The sequence below is a fragment of the Ischnura elegans genome, chromosome 6 (assembly GCF_921293095.1).
Source record: "Ischnura elegans chromosome 6, ioIscEleg1.1, whole genome shotgun sequence".
In the NCBI taxonomy this organism is placed as follows: Eukaryota; Metazoa; Arthropoda; class Insecta; order Odonata; family Coenagrionidae; genus Ischnura; species Ischnura elegans.
In genome coordinates, this window is record NC_060251.1 from 120,650,480 (window position 1) to 120,674,898 (window position 24,419).

Genomic DNA, 24,419 nt, shown 5'->3' on the forward strand with positions numbered 1-24,419 from the left:
GTTTCCTTTGCGTACTTGTTCGCTGAATCGGTTAAATATAAATGGATCTGGACACCAATCACGTCGATGCTTGTAAAATTATTGATTTCATTGATACTTAATGAATAAAGTCTTAAAACCACGGGCGGTCTGGGGTGATTGGGGGCCCTCGGCTGGAACCGGAGGATTCGCTCGCCTCCACTCCCCCCTCCCACTCCCCCCCAAAAATTTTAGGATTTCGCATGCCCGGAAATGGATTCTGACTCTAAAATACAAGATCAAATTTAAAAAATAGAATTTTGTAAGAAAATACAGTATGAATAGCAGGAACTTCATAGCTTATAAAACTTAACTATTTATTATGGTTCTATTATCTACATATTTAGTAAATTTTTTCCTTGAAAATTACCTGAAATTAATGAAACTCTAAAATAACCTTATCGAATAATCCTTTCAAAAAGCAGAAGTAAACATGTAGAATATTACAAAGGACATTTTGGGGCTAGACTTTTGGTTGTTATGTATTAATTATGTCTACTAAATTTTTGCATAAAGTATACGTAGCTTTAGTAATACTCGATGGCTATAATCGTTTTGAAGTGTAGATAAAAACTTGCGCAAAAATTGAGTTATTAATTTCGAAGAAATATTTAAGCCTGACTTAACAAACAATTCAAACTATTTTCTTTAAGGATAATGTGTAATAAGTCGTTTTTTTCCATGTAAAACAGCTAGCCAATTAAAACTGTTGGGTGGAGAAGAAAGTAACAGGAAAAATATTAGGATACATTTTAACATTTCCATTTATTTTGATCTTTAACACCTTGAGTGCGGCATGACGTGATATCACGTCATCGTGCGCTATCCCCTGGTGCTGATGACGTGATATCACGTCATGCGTACCCCGAGGGTTCCGGCCCTCCGTAAGAGCTCGGTTCAGTTCTATTATGACATTTTGCCCCCCTAAGTTGCTCAGCAGGGATTTAGCAGTGCATTTGTGAACGCCGTTTCAAGCAACCTTTCCTGGGAGGATCGGGAGAAATTTTTTCTTTTAACTTAAGGTAAGCCAATTTCCATTCATTTTCTCCCCTATGTTTTATGCTTTTATTTTTATTTATTTCCATTAATGCGTGAGTATGACAAATTTTATTTGAGTTTTATTTTACAAATCATAAGTATTTACTAACTGGAACTTACTTATGTGTGTTTATTAATTTTTTATTCTGTTTTAATAATGTTTAGCGAGAATATAGATTTTTTCCATCCTTCCTTTTTTTCTTCTTGCGAGCCTTTCATTTTTCGAACCTTTATTGTCTGATGTTAATAACTTTTATTCAATTAATACATGAAGTACTGTGATTAGTTAAACTTTAATGTAAATTTGAAAATGCCATTACATTTTTTTATGCAACGTAACATATCTCTAACTTTTGCACCCTTCCTTTGTTTGTCAGTGCAACTCCTAAGCAGGGAGGGGATCGACAAGCGGCAATATTACGAGAGTGAAGGAAGTTATTTACGGAAAAAGTGTAAGTTATTTATAATATTTATTGTTGATATATGTATATTATGCACTTATAAACATTCTTATTATAATTGCAAATAACTGTTTGCACATTATCCCATCAATTGGCGAAAAAGTGCTAAGGAGTTACTTTATAAAAATGCTTTTATTTTCTCGATAACCGTGAAATCAATGGCTTATGGGTGCTTTCAATTCTTTGTCTCGCTATTGTGAATATTTACCTCCTAAACATAGTTTTACATTAGTAAAGCTGTTTGTAGCATTTCAGCTTTGACCTATTTCACCGAGAGTGTTTACTTTGATCCTGTTACTTATCGGAATTAAAAAAAAAATACAATGTATTTATTGCAGATGGTACGGAAGCGAGGAGTAAAACGGAAAATTTTTCATGCTGGCCGGTAGTCGATGCCGCCTGAAAGAGGTGAAATTCTCTATTCATCAGCTTTTGTAGATGATCAGCAGTCTTCGACCTTCCATCAGGACCTGCAGCCATCGACGTCGAGGGAGGAAACCTCCGCAAGGGCACAAACATTTCCTTCTTAGCTTTCTGCCTTCTCTAGAAGAATGTACAAGAAGAAGGGGGAGCTCCTGAAAGAGAGCGGGATTAGGCATTCTCTGAAGACTCCGAGCTAGAAATTAGAGAGGAGGAGGGTGGGGAGGAGGTTGAACCCTCACAGTCAGGTACTCCGTTGCCTCCTTCTACGCCAGATCCCTTTATGTCAATCACTGGCCCATCCCCTTTGTCCTATTCTTTCCTGAACCCTCTAACAATACCGTCCGTCCTTTGCGGTGGACCTTTAGTTCAGTGACCCCTCAAAATATCACTTTCATAGAAAACCCAGCTCTCACCACTCCACCCCCTTCCAACGACCCAAGTGTTTTTTGCGTCTCCTTTTCCCAGACACCCTCTTTCGTATACAGACATACTTTCTCATAATCTTCGAAAGAATAGGTTAGGAATTGGAAACAATTGACCTATGAAGAGTTTTACTTTCATAGGCCTATTATTTCACAAGGTAAGTATTCCTATAACCAATATATCCGACTTATGGAGCATTGCTATCTTATTTGTCCTGCTTTGCTTTCGGATATACATGAGTCGTGATGGATTCTTTAGCATTCTTCAAGCCCTACATTTTTCAGCGAATACCGGCCCAAACGATTCAGAGCCTGAGTATTTCCTCTAAAAAATCCGTCACTTTTAGATTCATTTCACTCCTCCATTGATTCCCTAATAATTCCTTCCCGAAAGCTATGCACGCTTTTTCATTTATCGTGAACCCGCCGGAAAGATTTCCCTTATAAATTCCGTCTTTCTGTCATTAGATCCTTTATTCTTCCATCCCACATTCCTTATCCAAAGCCACTTTTACCATCAATATCTCAATCTCACTTCCCTTAACTCATCCAAGAGGAAGGTGGCAGAAAGAAAAATCGATGGTGTAAGTATTGCACTATTGCGGTGCAAGCACTCTTGGGCGTAGGAAAGAGACCGCAGATATCTACATTGGCTGCTAGGTCTCCTTTACTCTGTCCCGAGCTTTTTTCTTTCCTTCATAAGAAGGCATAAATAGTATTACATATTTTTGTATCATATATTGCAATAGTATTATAGGTTAAATATATTGTTATAAAATTTGTGAGAGAGGTATTTCCTACATTGGTAAAACATACATGACTGTACGTAGTGGTATATAATATATAATTTAAAAATGGTCATCATTTCGATTGTATTGAATTTGTTTTGGGTAAATAAAATATTTTTTTTCATGTTATGTGCTCCTTTTTTCAATAGTCTAGGGCTCTTACATAAATAAGAAGTAACTAGAGATTTCCTAGCACGATGAAATTAGTCTTTCCCTCGTGTAATTAGAAAGAAAACGTATCGTTGCTTTCGGTAATCGGGTAAGTAATGCTGCAAATCTATTCCTAGCAATACGTATTATAGAATGGTTTACTCGAATTGATATTATTACGCACCAAATGAAAAAATATTATTGCGGTAAAAATTTACATCATTTTCAGATTTTCGCAGAATATTCGTAGTAAGAACCGCGATACGTGGCCTAAATGAAGATTACTTGTAAGATGTTTGCTTGCAAATACTATTAGTTCCAGTTTTTATGCATTAATTTCTAACTCGGTAACATCATATTGAAAAATATGTTATTGGCTTGAGTTCAGAAGAGAGTAATGAGGAAGTTATGGGTTGATTATTTCTGTTTCCACATCCATTTTTATTTTGGCAACGGAGCCTATACCCCAATGACCTTAAAAGGACACATATCAGCAAAATCTTTCCCCATACCTTCCCCATCTTTTTGATGTGCCGATGGCACTTCCAAAAAGGTTATTCCTAGTTCTCACAAGTGGACCGACTAAATCTTACTATCACCCCTCGCTTCATCTCCGTACCCCCTCCAACCTTAGAACAGCCGGCAGGAGTGGTGCACATCAAGAAATACCCTAATACACTGTCGGAAAATAATCTCGAAAGCAGAGTGCCACCCATCTCAAGCACCTGCAGAAAAGGGAATACATAATGGTATGTGAAAACCATTTTTGTTAAATATCTGATGCTTACGGGTGGTCGTATGGGAAGAAAGGAATTGGAGCTGAAAACATGAAACGAGTGAAGGAATTTGTGACGAGAATAGTGGCTTCAGAAGAAAATGTAGAAATTATTCAATATTATCAAACCCTACCCCGATACTTAGGATTACTAGTACAAGGAATACGCCGAAATATCTTGCGCAGAATTACCATCACAATCAAACAGCTGTTCACGGCGATTCCTTGTACTTATAACTTGCATTACATCCATCTAAGCCAAAAATTTCCCTATGGCAGTGGCAAAATACCAATGGCGATACCAGTAGAGCATAACAAATTCATTTTCCCCGTATTTTTTTGGATACATAGCGCAGAAAAAAAATTGAAAGAAAACGGTGGCGCGGGGAAAAATCCGACAGTATGCAACCCGCATTACGTTAATATCCCGCTGTGCGGGTGACGTGATATCACGTCATAAATAAAAAAATTCATAGCTAACAAATTAGGGCCAAGAAAATTTTTTCATTATTTTTTCCAGCTCATTTGGCACCCATGCATGCGTTTTGCATTAAAAAACGACAGCCGCACCGGGGGTCGATTTTGAGTTTTACATGGTCAGCATTGAAAGTGTTAAATTAGAGAAGCTGTATTTCAAAAATGTATTTTGTCAGTAACTGTCAAATATTAATGGATACAATCAATAATTCAATTATTTTTTGTGCTTTCCTTTCTAAGTGATAATGTGTTCAGAGACTCACAAAAAATACTCACAATATAAATAAATATAACTGTAGAAATGCAACCAACTTCTACACACTTAAGGTAAGAAATAAAACAATAGCAATTAAGGTCAATTCTACACTATTGACCTTCTTTAAATATTGATTATATTTGACTCAATGCCGAACTTGAATTCAAAAGTCTTTCCGAGAGCTCCCTTCACGTAGCAAATGAGTAAGTGTTTGCAATATCAACCCGGAGAACATGCATGCGTAAAAGAAACGGGAAGCAACGCGCCCGCAGAAAATCCACAAGATTAGTTCAGGAGATCAATTTCCTAACTTTTTCGGATCATTTTATTTCAAGATAGATTTAAAATAGACGGCGGAGGTCTCCGTGGATTCCGTCCTCTGGAAGTCCTCATTCCCTCCAAACTATCAAGATTCGGGACTCGTCAAAAACTGCTGCTAGCGTAAAGAAAGCGTTACACGGATGTTAAACGAATTGAGTTGGGAGCCGCTAGAGACTCGGGATGCTGCGCGCTAGGCTTAGATTGCTTGAAAAAGTGAGTATGAATATCTTTAATTGTAAGAGCGACACGGATATCATCATATTAGAGCCCCACTACATTTCCAGGTACGACCAAAGCGATAAAATAAGAGAGATATTTAGGCGAACGGGTGGATGCGGGAATTCGTTACCTCCCCCGCACGACAAAGGACTTTAATAAAGGCTCGGTGTAATTTCGTTGGAACATTTCCTTTATAAATGGATACGGCGGGTGTCCTGACATCCCCCGCCACACGCCTAATGAGGCAACTTGCGGGGTAGTACGCAGAAGTAGATGACCACCATAAAACTTTTACTAATGAATCGGCTTCCTACGTGTGCATAGTAGTCTATATTTGTCAAAGAATTAGCCGAAATCCGCCGTTTTTGAGTCTTGAAAATCCCAAATATTCTATATCAGCAAACCCCTTCGGCAGACCCTCCCCCCCCTTTGGTCTTATACTTATATCCGCCTCTGGTATCAGGTGTATCACGGCAGATTTTGCAGTAGCAGATCGTTTCTTTCCTGTGTTTGCGTTACGTATACTTATTGAAAATAGAAACTAAGCGCACAAATAATTAAAATACATATACAAAACGAACTAAAAAATAAACGCATTGTTAAGAGAAGAAAGAACCACAAGGGAAGTTGACTCGAAGCGCGTCACAAGACGGTAATTATCAAACCATAAAAATGAAAATACGAATATGCCAACGTACCTGAATCTGTATCTAAACTCTCATTGTGTAGAAACCGATACAGGAACCACTGTTCTTGTTCAGCCTAGCACTGACGTTTTTGACATATTATTAGCAGAAAAGTTTTTTTCTGCTTTCTTTTCAGCGCACCGCTTTTGTAAATACGTTTCACATTAATACTTCAATTGAGCATGAAACCCTCTCACTTGTCAAACCAGCATTCACCGTTGACAGTCACTGAACTACTAAGGATTCAAAAAGATTTCGCGATCTAGATGAGGGATAAAAAGAGAATATTTGTGCTGTGCGCGCGCAACTTTCCCCCTACAATAACGCTTCCTGCCCTACTTCCAGTCCTGGGAGAACTACTTGGCGTTGATTCCCACGGTAATAGATACCCTTTAGTCAAAAAATCAGACAAGTGAGATGTGTAACTATACCCAGACAAATTATCTGATATTTTTTCTGGATGAATGAATTACGGTATCCACTACCTGCGGGGATATAGGGTTTCGCTACGGACCTGAGATTGTGGGAAGAGTGGGCGAGGGGAAAAAATGGCATGTCAAATGATCCGTAGTTGTCCCCAATATGTACTGATATATACAAGGTCACACTTGCGGTCGCCACCGTGGTCTCATCTCACGAGGGATATTCACACGATTTCGTCGTCGAATTCGGCCTAAGCGTGGGACAGGAAAGAGAGAGAAGAGACGCCATCAGCGCCTCGGAGCAAGGCGGCCGCTTCATGATCTTCATGAGCGTTGTGGGGGCCCCCGAAGCTCGGAAATCCACAGAAGGCTTAAAAAAATTAACGTAAAAATAATGTTAACCCCTCAAGCGCAGCGGGCATTTAATTAAATCCTATCCCAGCGGCCGGATGAGATTTAGATGACTTCGCCTTTTTAGCATGCTATCATTCAATTGTTCATAATTTTCATAACACATGATCAGTATCGTTGAAAATTTTTGCAAACTTGCTTAATAAAATGTGCTTATTAATTAAGTACTCTATCGATTAAGGTAGGTCTCCCTGGAGTACTTTAGAAGAATTCTGGGATCCTCCCTCCCCATCAACCACTTCCCTCTTCAATTCACAATAAGGCCTATTCCCTTTCATTCTATCTAAAATTTCTATTTCTTTTCCTTCCTATCCCTCGTTTACCTAACGTTCTACCCAGTGGCGCCGACTCCACTGGGCCTGAGGGGGCCCGAGCGTGCCCGAGCCCCCTCAAAAATTCGTTATGGGTGTGAGGAAAAAATGTGTCAGGCTTGTCGATTTTCCCCGGAGTGTCCCGATATCGAGATTCGAGTTATCAGAGTTATAATGTTGATCATATGACTCCTCTAAAATGCTTAAAAAACTTTAAACTCACTACTTATAAAACTTCTCGGGGCAAGATCCCCGGTTTGGGCCCCCCCAATATTTTTTGTAAGTCGGCAACCCTGATTCTACCCTCTAGCCTTGTTTTCAACATCCCTCCCCGCTAAGTACTAGTAGAATAATTCGGATCGAACTGGGCCAATTTCTCGGAAAAGTTATTACCAATTGAAATATAACACAATGGAAATTCAAAAGAACGCAGTGACCACGCAACCGTCGACATCGACAGCACTCTTCACTAAATTTACGAATTTTACCATCAAAAAGGCAAACTTGCAAACTGATAGCAAGATATTTTTTATTACGCTCAAATTGAACTACTTTAAACCAAGGAAATCATACAAAAGCATTGTTCCAAACAAATCATTCAAAATCCCGGACGACAAAAAGGGTCACTGCACCCTCAACGAACGGTTCTTTCCTCCAAAGAATTTTCTCACAAAGTAGGCTGAGATAAGGGTGCCAATAACTGCAGAGGACTTTTTGTCCTCAAGACATTAAAAGAACTCTTTTTCCATCGAGCAGTTGTTTTTTGAAATAACAGAACCATTAAGCAGTAAACTGGAATGGTACCACGGGCCAAATATAACACCTTCACGCAAACAAAATCAATAAAATAGATAAACGTAATATTACGTCCATGGCAATCCTCAGAAGGATTAGCAGGACGTAATATTGCGTCCATGGCACGCAAAGTGTTAAGAGGCTATTTACGAGATTTATTTAGCGTCAGTCAAGCATCGATCTAGCGTTGCGTAAGCTTGTCCCAAGAACGGGCAAGTTAAGTCTCCCAACGTATATAGAATAAAGAAAATGTCTTTCTAACAAGCCATTGTAATACTTATTTTGTAGTTTTGTTGAGCGTACATTTTTTACTTATTTTATGATAATAAGTCAAAAATTATTAAAATCAGTACAACCGCTCTTGATTTGTAAATGGTGTTGCGAAACCATTCATTGATTATCAGGTGGTACGAATGGTCGGGGTGAGTTAGTTTAGTATGTATCTTATCCCTTAATTAATTTTTTTTCCACTACATGATTATTAAAACTATTCCGTCTTTTTTCAAATAACTGTGTTTCACCGCACTTTGTCGTCATCTACCAATAATGCATAATGAAAAAAGAAAAGAAAGACGCTACAAAATGCTATAAACTGTAATTTAAAGTGCTATAAAATTAAAATGAAAGTGCTATTTACACGTATCTCTAGTTATTAGTAATGCTTCTGGTTTATTTTGAGGTTTGGTCAATAGGTTTTTAACATTTTTCCAACTTTTCGATGCATATTTGTCATCTTCATTGACTTTCCACGTCATAAGTATAAGCACCCGAGTTTGAAGCAATATTGTGAGGCAATGGTTCGTCCAATTTTATATATTTTTCAATAATAATCCTCATCCAATATAAAAGACACTTGTATTTCCACAGCTAAAGGCACAACTGGTTATATAGTTACGGAGTCATGACCCCTGTGATACCCCCCTTCCCCCTAAATCCGTCATTGGGAAAAGTTGCAGAACTATGAAAAGAAAAGGAAATATAAAAAAATGTCAACTAGAATACCTAAAATCAAAAATTTAATGTGTTTTACCGTTTCCATGTGATGTTTCGCGGAAATGGGTGGAATAACATGTTATTTACGAGTGTTGTAAACATTGAGATTCAATTTCACGTTGATTATGAGTGAAATATACGGAATTTTACGGGTTAAGAGGAAGATCACTATAATTTATTGCTATAATAATCAATGAAATAATTAATTAGATCTGCTTCTTCAACAAAAAATAATACAGATAATGGAAGAAAGAATCGGAGTTATTAAATGCCATTGTTCATTATGATGTTAATTTATTCTCTTCCTTCTGTTTTGGAAGGTTGGAAATCACCCCCCACTACCACGACCCTCTTACATGACCACCACCTCATACCATCACCACCACTGCAAGCTCCTCCTACTCATTTGAAAGGGTTTATTTTCTTTTTCGTTATGAAATGTATGATAATGTATCTAATTTATCAAACATCTGATATTTTGTCTGTCCATTTATTCTGGCAGCGATTACTGAGGAGAAGATTCCAAGATGTACTGGAGGAGTTCACCTTCCTCAAGAAGTATGAGTTGAAGGAGGGGGTGAAGTATGGGATGGAGAGGATTAGTACCCGATACGGGGAGGGGTTGTTGACCCCAATTACTTATGATGGGGGAGAGAGAAAAAATGGACTATCCGCGGATGTTCATGATCACTGAAGGGGGAGTATGTTAAAACAATTTAAACGGGGATGAAAAGTTTTATGCATGTAAATTAATACAAAACATTACAAATAGAATAAAAAAATGTATTATATCTTTTTTCATTTATTTATTCAGATCAATGACCATGAATTATGTTAGAAATTGCATTAGGAGGATGGAGATGATCTTTCGATTTTTAAAAACAAAAAAAATTCAACAGTAATTTGGAATATTAGAATTTAGTATTAATGTTAGAGAACATGAGTAGTGTTGCCGCGAGACGAGACGAGACGAGACTTTCGCCAGTCTCGTCTCAGTCTCGTTTCCTGACCTCTGGTATCGTCTCGAGTCTCGTCTCGTGAACCCCAGTCTCGTCTCGGTCTCGAGTCTCGGACGAGACTCTCGTCTCGTCTCGTTTCCCCCACAGTAAATTTAGCGTCGTTTCCATGCGTAAGCGTGCTGAATCGCTTAATCGATAGTCTTAAAAATAGGAGAGCCATTAATATAAATTGCAAGCATATATTTATCCGGACACCAATTGCATCAAACTGGTGCTAAAATCATTGATTTTATTGATAATCAATGAATAAAATAATAATATAAAACGAAAAATGTCTAAAAATGGAATGTAGACATAATCCTAATCGATCACCGAAAAAAATTCAAAAAATTGTATTATCTTAAACATTGTTTGAACTTGATTATTATTAATACGTACTTACAATTTTCAGCGCCGTTTACTTTTGCCTGCCCCCTGTATGCCGTGTCTAGTAGTTCAAAAGTCTGTGGGGTTTCTCAAAACACAGGTTCCTGGGCAGTTTTACATCTGTATCTTGTCTCGTATCTCTTTATGTTTATCTCACTCACTGCACACTTTCTTCTTTCAACCCTATATGTTTCAATTTATGGGTTTTGTTGAACAAAATATGCCGTCTGGTTGATCGAGCACTTTCCGTATCGGTATCCGAGAACCGTCCTTTGTGCTGTTCTGAATTCTGTCCTGCTATAATTTTGTTCACTAAGATTCAAATATTCACTAATGGGCGAAAGGTTATACTGAAAGCGCATTTTTTTTGGAATTTTCTTAGTAAATTTTAAATAAACTATGCCACGTAGCGGTTTGTCTCAGTCACTATAATTGTAATTATTTCATCATCGAAAAATAACTCCAATTCCAAGTATCCTTTTTACACGAATAGGCGATATTTCTTTTCAGCTAAATCACACGCAAAGGTTAGAGGCGCGTCTTCACGGCCGATCTCTTCCCAATTATTTTCTTGAAAATTCACGGAAAAATTAGATGCTATAAATCTTCGAACCTGGACTCAAGGGAGTATCCAATTGTAATTTACGAAATCGTATCAGAACATTCTGCACTCTTTTATTCCAGAAAGTCAAGCACACTGTGATCGGACCACTCACGAGAGCTAGAAGGCATGGTCAACTAAGAAGGGGTTCAGATACGGAAGGGGCCCAAGGCCGAAAAAAATAAAATCACCAAAGCAAACGCAAGCGCGAAAAAAACTCCAACCCTCAGCTTCCAACGTCATAAGTAAGATACCAGATGCTGGCAGGTCTCCGAGGTTCCGAAAACTATTGAGTAACAATGCCTGGACGGTCCAAGCCTTCACTATCATTGCCACGATGAAAGAGAAAGGAAAAGATGAGACAGAAGATGAGATGATAATGAACCACAGAGGAAGGCATTCAGCGTCCCCACATTGAACATACAATCGCTAAGAAAGCACATAAATCGGAGCGTAAGTGGTAGACTATCTTCCATGGGCGTCCACCAGTCGCCGCTCCTAGAGGGAGCATCCTGGCATCAGCTGGAAAGAATATTCTAAAAAAAGTCGACCACACAAACAGAGGCAATTAAGAGGCACAGAACGAAATCAGGCAGATATGTCTCACATATATACTCACTGAAAGTACATATATGGAAGATTAAGAGATAGGAATACCTAATGAAACTTTCAAACTCATACAGTGTGTCTTTCACGCATAGGAACGACCACGCAAGGGAACGACCACGGGAATTTAAAGTCACACTTGAGGGGTTAAATAGCAATAATAGTACTCCCTCGTTTGTACCGGCGAAAAAATACCGGTATACTGGTACATTCATAATTTATAAAATTTGTTAATAAGTTGAAAATAAACGTTCGTATTAATCTATTAAAATTATCCGGTGTTTCCGAAAATTAGATTATTATACAGGACAATTACGCTGAAAAAGTCATTCACAGGTATTTATACGAAAACCCAACGGAAAACTTCATCAGAGGCTCGATTATCGAATTGTTGAACGGTGATAGCGATGTAGTTGTCAAAGGCAACGTTATACAAAAGATTTCGGGGCATACGTTTTAATTTTTGTTGTTTTCCTAGCGAATGATAAATTTGAAGATCTCTCAGACAAGAAAAAGACACTGTCAGCAGAACGTCCTCTTATTCAAACACCCGACGGTGTCAATCCGACACAAACTTTGGCTACTTATACAACAACCACTCACCTGGTGCCCGAGAAAGCTTTTGTCATTTTAATTTCTGCTGTATTTATGTGTGTAAAAATATTTTTACACTTGTCTCATGTAAAGACATAGTAGTTTTTACATTTATAGAATCGGAATTAGTTATGCCTAAAATACTGCGATCGAATAAAATTAGATGTGTAGGTCACATTTCTATTTAGGTTAGAAAAATATATACATTGTACGGTTCAATAACATTGATTTTCTTGCCTTCTGTGGCTAAAAAAATCTTTTATGGCCATAGTGATAAACAGTCAAGCATGTAGCCATAGTCAAAACACGTAATAATTTTGAAAAAGGTTTTTTGGCTGAAATTCTCGTAAAATTACTTTGCAAGTCATATTTAATTCGAATATTTTCATTTATAATTGATACTATATTTATCCCTGTACATCGCGGTGCGGCCAACAGCAGCCTCCTGCCCCCCGCCACAGGCTTTTCCCGGCAAGTGTGGCATAACTGTGTACGACACAATTTTCCACAGCCAATTTTAAAAATTTATTAAAATTGTATGTCTCTCCATAAGTTCTTGAAATATGCAATATATTGAAATAATTATTAGCTAACAGCCGCGCTAGCCACATTGTTTTGCAATTACATGCGGATCAAATGTTTCCGGACATGGCCTTAGAGATGGGACTCCAATAGGGTAATGAGATAGCAATACACGAAGATACTAATACCACCTCGAAATACCCTCTACGAATTATGAACTGATTCGAATTTTTTCTCCCAGAAAAGATAAAATGCTGAGGCACGACTATCATTTTCTCCGAGTATCTTCAAATGAGTGAGATAAAAAATTGAGGATACCATGACTCTTCAGCTTACTGAGATTTTAGTGCCGATGAAAGCACCACATACTTCATAGTTAAGAAAAAAATGAAGTTGGCAGGATCTCAGAGGAGTTCAGCTTGAATAACTATATATGAATTTTAATGAATATAATTATAAACACGTTCATGTCTCTCATGAAATTCACTAATTGTAAAAATTTTATAATTTTAATACATTTTTCTTACTTAATGCATAACTTGGAGTTAGCACGGCGTGTGAAAACCTTTCACCAATGGAGTTGAAGCGATCGAAATAGAGGTAATTTAGGATTCCTCTCAGCTGCAATAAAAATTATATTGTCGTTGCCATCTTAGGAAAAATTTAGAAATGAAGGGCGCGGGAATATGTATTACTGAAGTAATATAAACGTGAATTTTGTGATGGATTGCTAAAAAAACGGTAGAAAGAAAAAGGAAACAGCAATTTACGAAAGTCATACACGATTTCTGGCGTTCTCGTAACGATCTATTATGTTGTGCAGTATTGCTTACCGACGCGGAATAAGTCTCGTCATGCGTCCTAATTTTATATTTGTATAATGCAGTCTTTTGTTTACGATACTTCGATGCTTTCACTAGTGCAGAATGAAGAAAGACCTTGGAACCCTGAAGAAATCAAGAGAAAATAAATGCAGGAAATGCCCAAAGCAAAAGAAACCGAGCGAGGGGCTGACCACCCAACGTAACACATTTTTGTAACACAATGCTGTGGCTCTCGAAAGTTTAGCCAGAACTTTTTTATATTAAAATAAGGCTCCAATTTTCCAAATTAATTATCCTGGGAAACAAGAAAAAGTAGTCAGCCATTAACACTCCCTTACTTGGCTCCATAAGTGTCGCTCATGCATTCAGAAATTGGTTTTTCAGCAAATATTCTAGTTTATAATTTGATCATGTATCGAAAAGTTATTATTCAGCTGTATTTAAAATATAATGCTTAAGAAAAACGTAAAATGTGTTTCATCCTAACTGAAGGATATAGTTTTAAGCATAAACCTATAAACCTCTAGGCATAAAACTATACCAAATATCAATTGAGGACGTCCATCTAAATTTCGAGACTTTCGCGAGTCTCGTGGAAGTGGTATCGTCTCGTCTCGTCAAAAGGTGGTCTCGTCTCGAGTCTCGTCTCGAATTCTACCCTACGGTCTCGTCTCGAGTCTCGTCTCGAAAACGAGACGAGACTCGAGACGAGACGAGAAAGTCTCGAGTCTCGCGGCAACACTAAACATGAGTGTAACACAAAGTATGGTTTCGCTTATTAGCTTTAAGGATGAGCATTTTCTGTAATAGACGTCAAAACGACATATCGTCAAATACCTTTGCACCCTGGCAATGGACTCGCAAGGGTCTGAGAAAATTTAATTCTTTCATCCGAGAGGTAATAAAATGCTAACAACCATGCCGTTTAAAGCATACATTTATCTATTGAAATGTGGAAGGTATTTAAGTTAGATGATGCTGTACATCGTGTACCAGATTCGGCATTCACTTTTAGAGACATACGGGTTGAATTCATAAATAATAGTCAGTGATTCGCGTATAACGTTGCAGGAGGAACATTTTTTTAATAACTGACAAAACGCTTACTCTGAAAATAAGATACCCTTGTACCCTTACCATGGACCATGAATGAGTATAAGGATATTTGATGGTTGTATTCGAAGGATAATAAAATGCTTACAGCTATGCCGTTTAAAGCAAAAATTCATCTATTCAAATGTGGAAGATATTTGAGGTAGATGATGTTGTGACGTCATGTGCTAGGATCGGTAAATCCGTAATCACCTCAAACGTCTTTCTCTGGTGCCAGAATACTCAGTAGTAAACTGAATTAAAGATCACCGAAAGCACAAAATCTGTGCTTCGATGAGGGATGTAGACGATTTATGTGCTCGGAAGTTGCTGCTTCTCCACCAGGAGATTGGTGTACTCCGGGCGAGATTCGGGTTCTCTCTATAATGCAACGCTCATATTTATCAATCGCATAATGATGCTCGTTTTTGATGTAGATGCTTATATACTACTTGTATACTAATGAGGAGTAAGATAATAATGACAGAGAGAAGCTGTGGTTGGCAAGTGGGGTTGGGGTGAATACGAGACTTGGAAACAATAGGAATACTATCAGGTGAGTTGCCAAGTTGAGTGGAGGCCAATACGTGACTTGGGTCGATGTCGACGGTTGCGTGGTCACTGCGTTCTTTTGAATTTCCATTGTGTTATATTTCAATTGGTAATGACTTTTCCGAGAAATTGGCCCAGTTCGATCCGAATTATTCTACTAGTACTCGCCCCATCCATACCTTCTGTCTCGTCCGTATCTCATCTACAATCTGCCTCGCCGCACCCACCATGTCCAGCACATCATTGTTTCTCCTCCTCTCCGTCCACTTTACCTTCTCCATTATTCGCCACATCCGCATCTGGAATGCCTCCACTATTTTCTCGTCCTCCTTCCGAAGTTTCCATAATATTTATGATGCGCTACTCTATGATAATTCTTCAAGCAATTTTAATAAATATTTATTGTTTTATGTATCTCGTTCCGTAAGCTAAAGTAGCTGACCCATCTTGACGTCTTAAAAGCAGAATGGGCAGCAGTTTTCAAGACAGTACTACAGTTGAAGAAAGAAGTTGATTTTTAGGACTAAATTCGTCAACTCGCTGGTTTGAAACGGAATATCATCCAAACATTTAAAATAATCTGAAGGCATAAAATTACTATGAATATTTTATTGGAAAGAAATAAACATTTCTTCAAAAACCAGAGTAATTAGTAACCTGGCCGCAAATCAAGGGATCTGGGTTCAAATCCCGTTTGGGGCAAATGATTTTTCCTCTCAGAAATTTCGCACAAATCTGCAAATAGTTTTTTTCTAGATGTTTCTGGCCCATTTAAGAATGGACTGCATGAATAAATGCCGATCAGATGATTCAATATGGACTTTTTGACAAAATGGACTTTTGGCTAGCAAAACAAGTCAAAGGAAAGCCAATTGTAGTTTTATTTTTAATAGTAACATCCTCAACAAAATAGGGGTGTTAACCTCAAACGAAATTACCCATTTTAGTAGATGAAATTTGTGCGCCTTTGAAACGGCCAGTTTCGGCGGGAAGTCAGGATCGAATGGCTCTGACGTCACACACAGCTACTTCGCTGACTGCACGCTTTCGGTGAACGCCGTTGTCCGAGCCGTGCTTGAATTTGTGGATGCCGTGGTGAGCGGATAGCGGCCTTCGGATAGCGGTTTTTGTGAGGGCTAATTCTAATACTGTACCTAATATGAGTGCTCTGATGTTCATTTTTCATCATTAATAAATAGAGGTATTAGCAAGAAAAAAATCTAAATACGCAGAATATAAGTCTAATAATGACTTTTTTAGCGCTCCGGAAATTCAAGGAGTCAAGCGGGCACGGCAAGAGTTAATGTATATTAACTATGATAACACTAAAATATGTTAATCGTACTTATGAGTATATTTTACATCAAATGCTTAATTTTGTCACGATTTACTCTGCCTTGGCTTCCATTTTTATTCGAATTATCCCCTGGTAAACGCTGAAATAGTTCTCGTGGTGTACATATTTCATATTATATTTACAATCCCTGTCACACATGGCGGTTTTTTTTTGTTTTAAAGGCTTTTGATAATTTCTATCCTATACAAACTATGGTGACTGAAGGGAACTAATATCGTAAAATAATCACTTTTGTTCGTCTCAGATTCGTCTGCATCATAACATAGAACTGCGAATTCTTGTCAATATTTATTCTTGTGAATGTTACAGTAAGGCCCGTCGCACACGCACCGATTTTGGACGGCCGGTAAAATACCGGCCGATATTTTACCGGTGAAGCGCTGCTTGCACACAAGCCGGATTTTTACAGGTCGAAAGATAAGCTTCCATGCCCTTCCACTGTTCACTATTGGAATGTGGACGGCCGTCCAAAATTGGCGTGTGCTATGGGTCTAAGGGTTGAAAACTATTTCAGCGCTACTGGAGAAGAATACGGCGATTCATCAGTTTGTTTACAAATTCATCAGTTTGTATATGATTCATCAGTTTTTTTACAAAATTTACAAATTCATTTTGTTCAAAAGGTACTAAATATTTGATGGCATTACATTTTTTATACTCACTCCATGTCAAAGCTTGTTTTATTGGATCAGAGGGCATTTGAATTTCAAAGCATTCAATTATATACTGTACATTGCTGTAATTGGCTTGAAAAGACAAAGGTAGATCAATTTTTTTTGCTTCGGAAAAAATATTAAATTTTTAAAGCAATTTGAAATAAGAGATAAAGTTGTGTGGATAGTAGAAGAAACTCTTGTCTTACTGATTTTGAATTGGCCTCCTAATCTCTCCAAGCTGCAATTTGATTTAATTTTGATGATGGAGATGAAAATGTCTCTGGTGGCAATATTCCAGAGAGCAAATCAATGACGTACATTGGATCTTAAGGTATTCCTAAGTACCCCTTGTGGTAACTACGTTATTAAGTCAATTATATTATTGTTTCCACCAACTCCAAAACTGCCAGCTGAGAATGTGCTCAGTAATATTTCATCAATAAACATTATGTTTTGCGCCTGTAAGGCAACCTCTGGTGTACTAAATCTAAGACTAAATTGGCATCAATTGACTTCGGTGATCATTGAATAGTAGCATAAACATTAATCTTAATCTTTTAAATTTCCCTTCAAATAACTTCAATAAAAATTGTTTTCGATCGAAATCCGCTCGACTTATTTAGGAAGACCACAAGTAGAACAGTATATCACGTTAACTGACGTTATAATTTCTATATGTAACAATGGCATTTAGTATACATTTAACACTAGCATTAAAATGATATTCACAGCAATAATACGATGTCTTTCTGCTGGTCATCTCGCCTTACTGCAGTAAACCATTTCCTTCGCATACGAGAATTAAGGGGCACAGCATTAAAAAGTTTTCCCGGATTTCTCGTTTTGGTCCATTTACAAAGCGGTAGAAAGCAATATATATGCGCTTTATTCCTAATTTCCTCCATTTTCACCCCCGCTGTTTCTTCTCTGACGCAGAATTTTGTTGACGGGGTTGACGGGTTCCGCGAGAGGCTCGCTGTGTGTGACGTCAGCATGCCTTCGGCAACCATCGTGCGCTTTCGGAGCGTTTGAGCAGGTCCTCGTATTCCACACTTTTCGCTTAGCCTTTTTAGGGTTAAATTTTTGAATAGAAAAGCGCTGAAACTGCCGCCGGTTGAGCACTTTCATTTAAGACAGCAAAAAAATTGGTGAACAACCCTATTTAGTAGGTAACATTATGCTAAATATCCTCACAAACCTCGTCAGATATATCATACAGGAAGAGGTACATAGTTATTTCAATTATCATGCGTCTTTCTGCCGAGGCAATGTGCTCTGTGCAATTCGAAATGGACCGTCATTTTCCCCTACCAAGCAAACTATAAGAAGGATTGAAAGTGCCGCTGAGCGATACTTTACACACATGCGAGTATTATCCAAGATATTTTTGTCGTAAGCGAGTAAGAGGACTAAGCACTAAAAGTTTCCTTTTTAGAAAATAATTCAGTTTTTGCAGGATAAATTTCCAAGGTTATTATCGCAGGAAACAAGGAAAAGTAGTCAGCCATTAACACTCCCTAACATGGCTCAGAAGTCACGCCCTTGCATTCAGAATTTGACTTTACGGCAAAAATTCTTTTTTTATAGTTAGATTATTTGTCTAGAAGTTTTACATGTAATACTTAAGAAAAAAGTAGTAGGTATTTACTTCATCTCAACAGAAGGACATAGTTTTAGGGATGAAGCTATATAAATACCAATGCAAAACATACATCTGTATGTCGAGTCTTTAGAGAATTTCGTGGAAGTGGTATCATTTCGTCTCGTCAAAAAATGGTCTCGTCTCGAATTCTAACCAAGGATCTCGTCTCGAGTCTCGTCTCGTTTTCGAGACGAAAAATTCTCGAGTCTCGCGGCAACATTAATTATGAGTGTGACCAAATGGACGAGGCGCCAAATAAGGGACAAGTCGTCTCACTACGCATCCTTTTTTACCCTCTACCATCTTACGATTTATATGATCAATGATGAACACCTTCCTAGCAGCACGCGCGGGATGAATTTTGCTGCATTCGAGGCGATGACAACGCAAATATTTCTCAAATACGATATATTTTTTCTGCAATGAAAATTTACATTTCTGCGCATAAAAGATGGTTTTCTCACCGTAAAAGCCGGTTTTGATCATTGATAAGTTCCTCTGATGAGCGGGCCGATGTTATCTTATGGTGTGGATTGTGTTAGCATAGATGAGACGGGTGAAGTGAAACAGGGGCGCAGCTAGGAATTAAGGCTGGGGGAGGAGGGGTTTGGGTGCAACTAATACAGGGGTGTGTGGGGGTATGATATACCCATCAGGATAAGCGGTATGTGCGAGATTAATAACTTGAGGAATTTTAAGATAAACGGTTCAAAATGGTGAGTTATACGGCTTTCAGAGGGATATTTTATTCATCCTTACACCATTCTATCAGTAATATCAATCCAATTAAGTAAAATGGATTAGATTTAAAAATTTCTCTAAGCTCTGGGGGGGGGGGGTTTATCCCCTGAAACCCCACCCTCGCTGCGCCACTGAAGTGAAATATCTGGGAGTTACGATAACTTCAAGCCTATCGTGGGAAACATATAAGAAATATTTGTGGCGGAGTCCTGGAGAAGCTTGCATTGGTTGAGCGTGTTGTGGAATGATTTTTAATTGAAAAGTTAAAGTATATACGAAAAGGAAGATGCTGGTAATGCTATAGAGCACCCAGCCGATTATGTTTCACTTTCGGTATCATTCGCTCTCATCATGTAAATAAAAACCTACCGGCATAAGAAAGCAAAGATGCTCCAAGTTAGGGGAGGCACCCCTAACGAGGGGCAACACAAAAAAAATAAAAAAAAAAGAATGGCGGGTTTACAATTCCTTATTTTCAAAGAGCAAGGACTTTTCGGAGTATTGGTTAACATTTACGGTTTGTGGTTACTTCGTAGGGTTTTTAAAATTATGTTAAAATCTGTCCCAAGTACGGTCCACTGAGTAAACTTCTCCAAAATAGACTCGGCCAACTGACGTCCACACACGAGCCACCTTGCGCTCCCAATGTGCAACGCGGGATAGAAAGGCGGAGGTGGAGGGGGTAAACGAGGGAGACTGGGTGAGGGGGAAGTTGCCCGTTGAAATTAGAAATGCACCTTCCTTACAATAAAAAGACTATATGCCGTAGAGCGGAGGAATGCGATGCGCGAGGCAATATCATTTTCTATTAAAATACAAAGCTTTGATTATTCCATGGATTTAGAAAATTCCCATAAAAACCCCATCCCGTTTCATAGCCTTCTATCTCCCATAATATACTCTTGAAGTCATCATGGTTACCTGGATGTACACACAGAAAGAACCGCGGCGAATCATGTTGACGCCGACATGAGCGTGTATTCGTAGATTCCCTCGCACTTTTAAACTCCCCCAAGCCTAATAAAAACACAATGTCTATTCCCCGTCCCGTTTCATAGCGTTCTATCTCCCATTCCAGAGACCACCCACTATTAAGGGATAGCGAGCGAGCGGTGACCTTGGTTGACGCAGCCATGGATCGGTGGGTGGGCAAAGTGGCGGTGGTGACGGGAGCCTCGTCTGGCATCGGGCAGAACATCGCCCAGGAGCTGGCGGAGCGAGGAATGACGGTGGTCGGAGTGGCACGAAGGGCGGAATTGGTCGAGGTAACGTATTTTACTATCCCCAGCCACTCATCAAAATCTACTTAGTGCTGCGCTACCGATCTCAGATGAATACAGTCCGAAACTACTCTGAGGTCCGAACAGGACCTCAACGGCTTTGCGCACTTTTGAAACACGGCATACCTGCATAATATCCGACAAGAGGGGGCGGTTGTGCAAATGGGGCAGACTGCCCCGGGCCACAGGGTTAAAGGGGCTATTTCTCTTCTGGGGGGGGGGGCATCACACCCCAGCTCTACCCCGGGGCTCAAGAAGTCTGTGGGCCGCCCTGAAAGCCACGTCAGGGGTGTTTCGGTTAATAATTCCTGTAGTAATTTGATGCGAGGTTACAGCAATGGAAAAATAAAAACATGCAATGCCTCCTCCATGTGAGTGACGCCATTAATTTTATTAATCGAGGCGCCGCTGCTATTCCTGATAATACGAGGAAATAACGAATTTTGAAATCTCTCTGTTTTGCAGTCTATTTAATTCATTTTCTGCTCATGATCCCGTCTACTATAGAGCGACGGAATAAAGGGGTCCCAAGCCCTCTCTCAGAAATTATAATTGCAGTATTTGTCGGCTATAGTAGGTTCATTGAAGACGGATTATTTTGCAAGTCCGTCTCCCCTCCCTTCATGGACTTCTCTCTTCAATCCACAACAAGGCCCACTCCTTATCATTCTATCAACTATCGTCTTCCTTCCCTCTACCTCTACTGTTATCATCCTCTCCCAGCTCAGCACTAGCCCTAACCAAATGCACCATGACGAAAATAATGGAATTCAGCTATGATAAACTGTATTTTGTAAATGAATTATTCACGAAAGCATGGCTGCGCCATGCAGTGGTATCAACAAATATGTATTTTTATTCGACATGCATAATTATAAAATATAATGCGTGGTTATAATTTAAAATAAGCTAAATTTGTGGTTACCCTTATTTCAATTCTGCTAGAGGCAATCCCCTCAGGGGAAAAAATAAGGAAGCCCTCCCTGAGAAATAAGGAATTACGCAGGCTAATGACTTAGGAATTTAAACTAAAGATTACTTATAAGCATACACATATAGATTCAGTGATTTACATGTATCACTTTGTAACAACAATATTGTGTACCCCACCAAACATTATCTGCGGAGGATCTGAGCTACATGGTCAGGAAACTAAAGGATACGTGTAAGCTGTAAGGGACACTAATAACAAAGAAATAACAGAATACTTGGTTATAGGAAGTGATTTAATACCATATCTATCCCTAGGAAACGAATGCGTAAAGGAAGTAACCGCAGTAATGTATTTCGGAGTGATAATCGATACAAGTGGAGATAATAACCAAGATATCAACAACAGAATGAAGAGGAGGATAACTATCATAAGAGCTCTAAATTCAATTTTATGTGACAATCATATTGGCAGAAATAGGTTATTGACGACTGACAGGGATTAAATGAAAAGGAGTTGCAGGAAGAGAAGACTTGATAAGGTTAGAAATTGTACTATAATAAAGATGATGGAACTGGAAAAGGATATAGTCGGCGATTTTGACAGGAGAGCAACTACATTGGTTTGGCCATGTTTACACGAAGGATGACACTAGAGGGCCCAAGCAATTATAGGATTGGAGAAAAACTGAAAAGGGGAAGACCAAGAGTGAATTTGTGACATGGAATACAGAGAGCAATGGAAACAAAAGAGGAATGAAATAATAGGATTATTATGACTGATTGGGAGGAATAGGGTAGTATCCTTCATTAAAGGAAACGAAATGCATTGATTGCGATTCGCTACCCACCATAGGTGTATTCAGAATAACAAATTATTTGGTTTTAGAAATACCGGTTAAGATGAATGCTAACGGTCAATTTTAACCTCATTTGAAAAAGGCCAGATTGGCGCCCTTGCGATTCCAGTCCACGTGACGTCACAGGTACCTAGATGCTACACGATTAGATAGGAGTTTTACATTGTCTGAGATTACCAATGCATGCATGAGTACAGAGAAACATGTCTTAATAATCAACTATTAAAACTGGCTAAGGCCGGAAAGTTTTCTTCGTTTGATAAGGTATTAATAATCCTTATTTAACCCAAGCGCTACCTGCTAGCAGGGTACTCTGCTACCTGCTAGCATCCTGCGTCGTATTGGCGCGCAAGCCTCGCCTCAAGGTCACCTCACAGGGCGGCAACGGGAACCAGAAATTCGTCACACGGACTTTTCCCACCATTCCTAGTTAACCGTCGCGTTTTCACGCGCTTGAAATTTTTCACTTTTCGTTTAATCGCGAAAAATAGATATCGTCATTCGAAAACCTAAGAGCGTGAAATGCGTACCTACTCCAGGAATAATTATCATTCGATTTAGGCAAGAAAATATAATAGGAAACCACCCAATTGAGTCCAGGAAAACGACGGCAGAAGTAAACAAACTGCTATATATGCACTTTAAGGTGTGTGTCACGTACTCTCTTCTTTTGATCGTGTCTTTCTTCCTGCGCAGGAACTGGCCAAGAAGCTCTCCGGGAGCAAGGGTAAACTGCATGCACTCAAAGCGGACATCGGCAACGAGGAGGATGTGGTCAAGGCTTTCGAATGGATCCGCAAGAACATCGGATCCGTCCACGTGCTCGTCAACAACGCTGGAATCGCCCCTTACACATTCCTCTCTAAACGTACGTATACACCTCGCTCGTAAAAATGAAATAAATAGCACCTAATATTAACCACTTGGAAGTATGAAATTTTATATATTCACATTTAGTTGGAATTGAGCACTCACAAACGAAGCCATTAAAATTAATGTGATATCATAAAAGATGCAAAACAAAAAAAATACTCATGAGTAAAACTATAACCATGCAATATCTTCCATTTCTGTATATACATGTGGAAATCAGAGTACTAAGTAATGGGTTTTAAACTAATTTTAACACTTTTCATAATCGAAAAAACTTCATTTATTAAAGAAATATTTTGTAAATTCATGAGTTTCCAATATTTTGTTTTCTTTTATGAAGGAAAATGATTGTGTTTTATATTTCGGGGGAGTCCGAACCCCGTGGACTCCCCCTGGCTACGCCACTGCCTCTGAGGATCCATTTAGATCAGGCTAGCGAATTTCTAACTTCACATGTTACTTACATATTGTGGGTACTCGTGTTTACTGAATAGGGGGCCAGCCAACCGCCCTCTCCTAATCCTTACCTTTAGGACATATTGCATTGGCTCATTTACAATTCTGTCAAGTTCAACCCGCTCTCAACCACAGACGAGAGAAATAAAAAATTATGGGGTGGGAGAGGGGAAAATATACCCACGTACAAACATAAGAGTGCCCCAGTGGTACTTAAGTTGACTCGAGTACACAAATGATTGAGGTTACCATGGCATTACCCTGCATTATGGCAGTTATGTGCCAGTTTTCACTATCACGAATGACGTTTTGTTTCTCTCTTCCATAGCAACCGATATGAAAATAAGCAAATTTGGATTTTTTCGATATTGTTTGTTTTACAATGATTCATCAATTATTCCACTCCAAATTTTTTAATCATTATCCTGTCATTTTTGCAGAGACGTATGTCAAAATGGCTCACATTACATAGTCTAAAACAT

The 24,419-nt window shown here is 38.7% G+C and overlaps 1 protein-coding gene across 3 annotated transcripts in view; it reads left to right on the forward strand.

Moving 5' to 3' along the window:
* Positions 1 to 24,419, forward strand: part of LOC124161607 (farnesol dehydrogenase-like) — a 75,912-nt gene that overhangs the window by 28,772 nt on the left and 22,721 nt on the right. For 2 of the 3 annotated variants that reach the window (XM_046537996.1, XM_046537995.1), the window contains exons 2-3: positions 20,617 to 20,803; positions 23,305 to 23,476. In XM_046537996.1, the coding sequence (XP_046393952.1) occupies positions 20,672 to 20,803; positions 23,305 to 23,476 (304 nt within the window). In that variant the 5' untranslated portion in view covers positions 20,617 to 20,671. Of the gene's footprint in view, positions 1 to 9,468; positions 9,525 to 20,616; positions 20,804 to 23,304; positions 23,477 to 24,419 lie in introns of all 3 variants that reach the window. The other variant, XM_046537997.1, reaches the window with a different exon arrangement.